This window comes from Styela clava, chromosome 10 (genome assembly GCF_964204865.1).
Source record: "Styela clava chromosome 10, kaStyClav1.hap1.2, whole genome shotgun sequence".
Lineage (NCBI taxonomy): Eukaryota > Metazoa > Chordata > Ascidiacea > Stolidobranchia > Styelidae > Styela > Styela clava.
The window spans coordinates 18057029-18066814 of record NC_135259.1 but is presented as its reverse complement, the minus strand read 5'-3'; the positions used below and the strand labels follow the sequence as shown (position 1 = coordinate 18066814).

Here is a 9786-nt window from a genome sequence, read left to right as displayed (position 1 = left end):
TAACGAAAAAGGTTGGAAACCATGCTAGACCAATTCACACCACCTCTATGGTTGGTTCAGCGTAGGCTGGTTTTCGCGAGATGTTGTACAGTATTTTCAAAAAGAGATCAGTTCAGAGTGCATGTTCTGCTACTACCATACCAACATGCAGTACCATAAGTCTCTCTCCACATCAAATTCAGTGCGGCACGTAGTCTACTAAGCCAATAATTTCGACGAGCTATTCATAATTTTATGTGCAGGACACTACCAATGCTGAGCCAGGTACACTGCTTATAAAAGAACGATGCCGCAATGATGAGAATACAGTTTAATATGATACAGTTTTTACCTTTACGGTAACGAAGTAACTGTATGTATACCGTACCTGCAATTCCGTAGTATCACCATAAACCAGTGCCCTGGGTTTGTATTCAGATGCCGGTAGCGCCGTTGATATGGTAATCGACCATTAACATCACTATACTATCAGGATCACATGCTCATATGCCACTTCCTTCACAGTGTTACACGTCCCAATTATGCACGATACTGTTGCTCCCAACCCCAGCATGAATAAACCTCGATACAGCGTTGCCAGATCCCAGTGATAAAAAAAAAAGTCAGATCATGACACAAAAAAGTCAACAATTTTACAAAGTACAAAAGCCCCATGATTTAACAGATTAGAAACTTTTGGCACAATAGTGGATTTGCACAGTTTGCAATGTGCTGACACAAATACCTTTTCCCATTGAAAGTTGTATTTTCGGTTGCTATCATATGATGATTTTCCACTTAGGCATGATGATAGGTTGAAACTTGAACGTTTTATATTTAAAATAACAGCTAAACATGGATTATTAATTATTTAAAACGTATAAGAGAAATTTCTTGCTATCAAATATGTCAAAAAAAGTCGCGCTATCGACTATGTCTCATTTTAAGGGAAGGGATTGTATTAAAATCATTTTTTAAATTTAGGCTAGGTCTGATTTTTGTGGAAGCACGGTAAGAAGTAATTATTGAATGGCTGAACCAGAATGTACACCCGACTTTATACAGTCAAGCTGTCGTCCATATAAAGTTGAAAAAAATCGAAAGACCAAATAAAAAAAAATATTAGGAGGACAGCGATATTTAACAATTCAATATACAGTATACCAGTGGTCGGCAACCTTTTTCAAGTGACGGGCCAGCAAAGCCTGACCAAAATTTTTGCGGACCACCTTTATACAAACGGACTAAGCCTATGCAATAAATTATACGCATTGGAAAATTTATGTTTACAATATACTAATAAACGAAAGTGATGCTGTTTAATGCAATATCTGTATTTGTTTGCTAGCCATTAACTGTTCCCATATTGGAGATATGGTCGACATTTCTTACATCCAGACTACTTTGATATTTCGTTTTTGTAGTTATCAATATTGAAAACGAGGTCTCACATTAATAGGATTTTGGGAAACGTAACAATGCCTGTAAATCTTCTGACTCTGATCTGGGTATTGCTTGATGTTTGTTTTGCCCAGACTATATTTTTAACCCGATGTGCTAACTTTATGATTATCCGGATTTTGAAGTATAGAATTAGCCATTTTTGTGTCACCTCTCTTCGGACCGGCAGTAACCTTTCCGCGATGGCGACGGGCCGCGGCCCGGTGGTTGCCGATCACTGCAGTATACGATATTTATAGAGTGTCGCTGCAGTATGTAATCTACCTATATGTTTCTACTTAAAATTGCGATATACCTTAAAAAATTATCTTTTTTCAAATAAACAGCAAATTTGCGCTGAATTAAAAAAAACAATTTTCCGTATGGTGGCAAAATAAATTACTGATTGATGTAGCTACAGTCGATTAGTCATTATAATGTGCTAATAATAACGGACGTTCGATAATATTTAGTAATTTACGTGTCAACAGAATTCGAAACTTTTGAGAGCAATCGCGTCCAGTTTCCAACAATTCTCCAACTTTCTTGCCCAACACTTTGCCAGTACGAAACTGCAAGGCACGCACAACGATGGAAAACTAGTCCATATTATTCAAATGCCCTTCTTCCATTTTTCATAACCCGTAGATTCTTCGATAACGGCTGAAGCACTGAAATGAATTTTGTAAACGCCATAAATATTAATTTATATATATATTCCACTCTGGGGAGAATATGAATGGCCTCCTTGCGCAGTGCAACCAAAAGCCTAAATGCAATCAGCGAACAGTCCAGATATGTCTCAATCCTAAATCTTTGCTTCCGTTAATATTTATTGCTCCATATCAGCGGGTTCGCAACTCCATTTCAGAAGGTTTCCGGGCAAATTTACTGTCACGTAGCCACCTTAATCATATGCCGTGCCACGACCTCTCGTCCCGTTACCGGCGCATGCCGGGTACCGGATTAGTTGGGCAGGTATTTATTTCAGATGCGTGGACTTGACGGCGGAGGAAGGCCGCTCAGGGGTTACGTAAACCACTTTACCGCGGTGAGGAGTACTGCTTTACATCTGGCACATAATTATCCCCACGAGGTTCGAACCTGCCGACACAAGGCAGGGTTATCAGAAGAGGTTCGATTTCTTGCTTTCTCACGCTCAGCACGATGCGCCGGCTGCCGCGACCAATAGCGGCCCACAGAGAAAAATTTTGCGGCCCGCGGGGAAGACAAATTTTGAATGGTGCTAGGCCCGAGATTCGAGTTTTTACTTTAGTTCTATCTTGTACGTGCGAGTAAGGTAGATCCCTTTGCGTTGCGAAGGGTATACCCAAGCTTTTGCAAAGTTATCAACGCACGTCACGAGATCAATAACCAAAACTGGTGTGCCTGCCACCGCAAGCAAGCCTATGCGGTTCGACCTTCGGTTTTACCCAGCTATTCTTATACGACCCTCCTTTATTAAAAGGTTACACACCCCTGTGATAGACGATGGAAAGTTGATTTAAAGAAAAATGCCCAATATACCTAAATCATTGGACCTTTCTGTATATTCATATCATAAGACAAAGAGTGTTTGAGTTTGGAATCAGGTAAAATTATGTTTTCCATTAGCCAAGAAAAAAATACAGAAATAAAATTACATAAGTGATATAATTTAATCTACAGTGGTGAGACTTTGAATTTCACTGTGATAATTGGACGAATAGACAAGATCACGGGGCTATTGATATAATGAGGATGAAAACCTGAATGAGGAATCAAGTCGAAAAAATCACCAGATGAGAATAATTAATTCACATTAAATTAGCATCACATTTACAATCACTATATCTTCATGTTGATCATATCAAAAACGATCCAAATATGAAGATCATTGTTTTTCAGTCTTGTTCAATACCAGTTGAGATATTGTATGCTTGTTTCCAGCTCACAATACTTAATTTCGAATAAAAAATATTCTATATTATTCCCGAATTCGAATACTTACTATTTCTAATATAATATATTTAGATTGGATTTTGGCAATCCCTGCTTTCTACCAAAAAAACCAAGCGACTCAACATGGCCTAATAAAATGATTGCTTTGCCAGCTGGGTTTCCGTCATATTATGCAGACAATTACAGGTCCCTCCCTGTGTACTTAGCTACATTAGATTTATAGCGTTCAAAAAATGATGAAGTGATTACAATGCTATTCTTGCTACAGTGATAACAAAGTTGAAAATTTTGAAAAACCAAATCTGTCCGATTTGATTTGAGGACTTCAACACAAAGAGGCGAATTCTGATAACGCTGTTCTGAGAAAATGGAAAAAATATAATTTCCAATTTTTAAACTAAATTTAAAACTTTATTCAAATATCAGCTCAAAGATCACCTATTCCATTATAATATTTTTGAACAATAATTTTTTCGAAATGTTCACATTCACCCCTTTGTCTTGAAGTCCTCTTATATAGAACACACTAATTCTTAAGAAGGTTAACAAAGACAAGATAGAGAAAATAATACATAGAAAGATTATGTAATCATCGGGAAAGTATATTTATATTTGAATCGAATGAAGTCAGATCTTTGTGCAAATAAACATTATCATGAAAAATCATTATAAAAACCATTATTATGAAATGAATTCCAACTCAATTTAACCCAAAAAAACTATGAAACAATTTTGATCAATTCACCCAAGTCTAGCTAATTTACAAGTTCATAAATGATATAAACAGTAAATGAAGTCACTAAAAAATCTGTATTGGGAACAAAAGCAGTTCAATCTTCACTTTTTTTTCACAACTCAATTTAACCCAAAAAAATTATGAGACAATTTTGATTGATTCCCCCAAGTCTAGCTAATTAACAAGTTTATGAATGATAAAAACAGTAAATGAAGTCACCAAAAAAATCTGTATTGGGAACAAAAGCAGTTCAATCTTTACTTTTTTTTCACCAACTCAATTTAACCCAAAAAAACTATGTGACAATTTTGATCAATTCACCCAAGTCTAGCTAATTAACAAGTTCATAAATGATAAAAACAGTAAATGAAGTCACTAAAAAATCTGTATTGGGAACAAAAAGGGTTCAATCTTCACTTTTTTCCTCATTTCACTATTTTTACACAATTCCGAACTGGCCGAGAGTTATGTAGCCAACCATGAAAAGCAGGAAGAGGACGGCAAGCTCTCCCCAGGTACCCCAGTTTCTCTTTGCAGGGTCACCAGTGTAGTAACCCCAAGCATACAGGAAACGGGAAGTGACAAAAAGCGCTCCAAGTATTGAAGCATAAACCTGAATAAATTAAAAACAATCTTTAATTTGGATTTGAAGCATGCAGTTCAATCTTGCTAGGACAGGGGTGGGCAACATACGGCCCACGGGCCGGGTCCGGTCCGTGACGAGATTTTGACCGGTCCGCTGACTGTACATCAGTACATTATGATATTACATTATTACACTTTTAGTACATTATGATAAATTCATTGTGTTTTTGGGTCTCTATTTTTTTGTAGATTAAACTTGACTTCAAACGCGATTTATAATTTTCTTTCTTGCATTTGCGAATAAATATGTGATTAAGATATTGAATACTATTCATGTTATAATCCGGCCCGCCGAGAACTTCATTTTCCCACATCTGGCCCGCCGACTAGAGAAGTTGCCCACCCCTGTGCTAGGATAATCTATCATGAGTCACTATACTGATTACCATCAATTAAGGCAGTGGATACTCAACATATCATTATTTTGGATTTTTATGTTCTATCCACGTATTTTTAATGTGTTTTTTGAATAAAACAAACTTTCGTCTTACTATCTGTTATTTGTAGCTTATTGTTAGCTAGTTATTTTTGGGGTGGGCATGAGACTTGACAAATTTTAAAAAAGGGGGAGCGATTTAAAAAGTTTGAGACTCACTGAATTAAGAAATGAGCTAATTTCAACCTTGTGTGGTCTATAATATGCAAAATTACTGCATTCTTTCTATATAGGAAACGAACATATACTATAATGCGTAGCACAGAATTCAAGCAATATTCAATTAACTATGATAATAAATATTAATTTAGAAACAAAACTTCCCATGGTTTCGACACTAAAAAGGTCAGATTCAGTTGATATCAAGATGAATTGAACAATAATATTTCATAATTTTGAACAATTCAGCTATAAACATTCCAGCTATACTTGGTATTTTGACGCTTAGAGAAAGAATAGCAAAGCACACTAATCCCCAAATTTGCAGTTACTTACTAACCGGGTAAACAATCGCTGACGGCACGAAAAGAGAGTAAAATATTGGCAACCATTCCAATGTATTGTGATGAGCTCGTTGGTAACAATTGAAGAGATGATCAGTCTTTGAAGTCATTGCTGGATACTGTAAAAAGAAATTGGAAATAGCAAACCATGAAAGTGATACATTGATTTTACTGTTCATATTGCTGAATCTTTTAAACACACGCTCAAAATAACCACTGCATATTCATTTAGTAATTTAGTATGTTACAAGGTTCCTCAACTGGTCAGCCACTCAAATTGAGGCATCACCAAATTGGCGAGAGCTATAATTAAATAGTCAAATTGGACTGCGACTGGTTGTAGTTTGCGATAATGATTGGATATGATAAGATTTTGATATTTAATTCACCAATATTCAGATTATTATTATTATTAAGAAATTCAGAAGAGACCTACCGTAATAACAGATGGACAAGAATAACTGAACTAACATGTCAGCCAGTGAAATTGGCTCAGCTCTTGTCCCATCATGCTAACGGGATACCCTGGTTATGTCTGCGGGTTATAAAGTTTGAATCTCGAAGCCAAAATGATGTGCGAGAAGAGTGCTTGGCTCCTTGATATCGTAGGGAGGTTCACATAACCGCTGGTCAATTATGGCTTCCTCAGCCATCAAGTCTATGCATCTGAAACAAATAACTGGTTGCCTAATGCTGTAAACCGCATGGAACAGTAACCGGACATGACTTGTCATATGACTATTAAGCCATCTCATCGACTTATTCCTGGGATAAATGTGAAAATCCTATATTTATGGTAAGTATAACACTAGATACAGTACGGCACACTTTACAGATCGAGAGACATTGTCTCGTTTCATCATTTTGCTGATGAACACACACCCCTCCTTTGGGGGACGTCTGGACAATATTGTTCCTCAATATCGATAAAAATACAGTATAATGAAGCTGCGCATAAAACTACGAAAAAGCGCAATCTAAAAACGCCATCATTGAATTCCTCTAGAAAAAATAATCCGATTTACCGAAGGAAAAGAGTTTTTAGCAAACAACAGCAATTTTGGTCACATGACGGCCGCGATCAATTCAGATTATTAACGAAACAAGCAGGGCGCGATATGATGCATCTGTCGTCGTGCCAGACGCCCCTCGTTTGTGAGACACATGGAGTGTTTGTTTTATTGAACCAAATGGAGGGAAATTCTTTAAACTTGGATAGTGTGCCGTACTAAGTACGACAAACTGACCTTTATATTTGCTTTCTTTCGGTATTTTCCAACTTGTAACATCAGATATACAAGCATGAGATTGGTGTAAATGATAACCAACATTGCATATCCATGTTCCGGCCTCAAGTAATCAGAAACTCCCATTTTGTGGTTAAGATTTTAACAGTCAGTCAGAAAATTGAAGAGTGAACATTTACTCTTATTATTCTTAGTACCGGTACCGGTAGCTGGCATATACAAAACACAACAAATTTATTTAGATTTTACAGCAGCACAGAGCAAAACCAAGCAGGCAAGTCTATTAGCAATTATAGAATAAGTTTATCATCATATGTTTATATTCACTATCAACATTAACAAGAATCAAAACAATTGATGAAAAATAATTGATTTGCACAGTAGGTATTGTAACCAAACACATTTAATTTAATATATTTATCCTTACTATTGAAGTTGTTAGTATAAACAGCCACCTTTCCATCTCCCATTACAAGAAGAGCCTCCACACAGTTGCAGGCTAACCCGTTAACCGCCGTCGCATGGCGAGTGGTCCATGGCGAGTTAGCCCTCATGGCGAGTTAGCCTCCACCCGCCCGACAGGCCGTCAACTCACCAGTCGAGCAAACGCTCTGCGACGTCATCGATGCTCGAGGTGAAGACAACTCGACTACCGAGCAACGAGAGGCAGACAACTCACCAGTCGAGCAATCGCTCTGCGATATCGATGCTCGAGGAGAAGACATTGCTTTGCAAAACTCAGACTCAAGAGTTGCATAGCATTTACTTAGTGCCGACTGATATTAGTTGTAAGCCAACTCACCACGGCAAGGTTTCAGTCATAGAGTTGGAATTTCTTTTTGCAGGAGAAAACCAGGAACAGATAGGCACTGTCGCTGCGCCTGGCAAAGAAACTGGGCCGAAGAATGAATAAAAGATGTTTACTTTTTGTTACGATTGATGAATTTAATGTGATATTTAAATACTAAACGTTATGGGGAAATTCAATGGATGGAAGGTTTTGTTTTCTTTTTCGTTACGTATAATGAATTTTATTTGAATACTAAACGTTATGGGAAATTTGCTGCGTTACATACTTACTCTTTGCAATACTGCGCCCGTAGATCCTTGAACACCTTCGAAGAAGAGAGTCCACAGATAACTCTCCTTTCTTAAATTGTTCCCAGACACGTTGCACCCTCTCGTTGGCTTCCGCATAACTGCTGTTGACACGCCCCACAACATTCTCTTCCAAAATCACAACGTCCGCCTCTATCCCTATACTTACCTCGTACATTGTTGAGATTAAACTGTAAAAAGGCATGTTTTTCCGAGTTATACTGTTAAAATGGCGGTGCCAACCTTCTAGATGATTGTTGGTTCTTATTTCTACGTCGAATACTGACCAATCATTGGGAGTCCAAACACTGTTGTATAGCCATGTGTTTTGAAAATATTCGGCGAAGTTCTTGAGATCTTGAGTTTGCATCTTTTCTTTCAGTGATTTGAATCTGGACGTAATAAACATAGCTGGTATATAGCACAGCACCATGACATGCTTGATCAGGTCTCTTGTTCCAGCGTCCCTAAAACAAAAACATGTTAATACAAAAGAAGTGAAAGATGTACAAAGACATATATAAATATGGTTAACCACTCACTTGTTGTATAGGCGAGGCAAATTATTGTGACGCACATTCTTTATGATGGCCTGAGTGAAGTGATATCCATGCACGGAGATTAGATAAGGTGTCAGTCAGATCGGTGATAATGAAGCCGCGCGCCGAGATTACTGCTCGGTTATCGCCGAGTTTGAAGCCTCATTATCGCCGGCCTGACACCTTACAAACGTAAATACTCATTAGCCGAGGTCGTTTTCATCACAATTTTCATACCGAAACGAGGACGACTAACGGTATATTAACTCCACAAAAACTACGCAAGAATTCAAGATGACTACTCCAAATATGTGTAAGAGATTTGACGACAACGTTTCCATGAAGTAGCAGGGACTCATCTGTGACGTCTGTCGAAATTGGTTTCATCGCAAATGTTTCAATGATTCAGATGTGGTAATGACAAGGGAACAGTACAGGCTAATAAAAAAACAGGACGTAACGTTTGAGTGGAAGTGCCTGGACTGCTACCAGGTCCATGACACCCATCATGACTCCAACCGATTGTTGTATCTCAGCAGATGGAACGTGGCTGTCGGCTGGTAGACTACTCAGGTGGTGAGTTGGCTTACAACTAATATCAGTCGGCACTAAGTAAATTCTATGCAACTCTTGAGTCTGCGTTTTGCAGAGCAATGTCTTCTCCTCGAGCATCGATATCGCAGAGCGATTGCTCGACTGGTGAGTTGTCTGCCTCTGCGTTTTGCAAAGCAATGTCTTCTCCTCGAGCATCGATATCGCAGAGCGATTGCTCGACTGGTGAGTTGTCTGCCTCTCGTTGCCCGGTAGTCGAGTTGTCTTCACCTTGAGCATCGAGCATGGATGGCGTCACGTCGCAGAGCGTTTGCTCGACTGGTGAGTTGACAGTCTGTCGGGCGACTGCCGTAGGCGAGTTTAGACTACTGCAACCATAGACTACTGAGCTCACATTTATAAATATTCAAGTGTTATTGTGAAGTATAAAGGTTTTAATATATTTAAAGGTGATCATTTGAAACATTTAATACCAATAAAGTTCAAAAAATTAAACGAACACAGTCCTATAAGTCAACAGTCTAACTTCGCTAACGTTACTCCAATTTAGTCTGTAGACTGTATTTGTATTCATACAACATAATTAAAATAAGCCACTTAAACAAATAAAAATGCTTTCTAGAGCATATTTATGTATTTTTCTCAACATTTGAACACTAAAAATATCAAA

The 9786-nt window shown here is 37.9% G+C and overlaps 1 protein-coding gene across 1 annotated transcript; it reads right to left on the bottom strand.

The window, feature by feature from the left end:
- Positions 1–4530: 4530 nt before the first annotated feature.
- On the bottom strand, positions 4531–7146 carry LOC120337489 (glutathione S-transferase 3, mitochondrial-like). Its single transcript, XM_078117298.1, has 3 exons — positions 6928–7146; positions 5677–5799; positions 4531–4709 (listed from the first exon to the last, which is right to left on the bottom strand). Exons 1-3 carry the CDS (start codon positions 7051–7053, stop codon positions 4536–4538), a joined length of 423 nt encoding a protein of 140 aa, XP_077973424.1. The 5' UTR covers positions 7054–7146; the 3' UTR covers positions 4531–4535.
- Positions 7147–9786: the final 2640 nt, after the last annotated feature.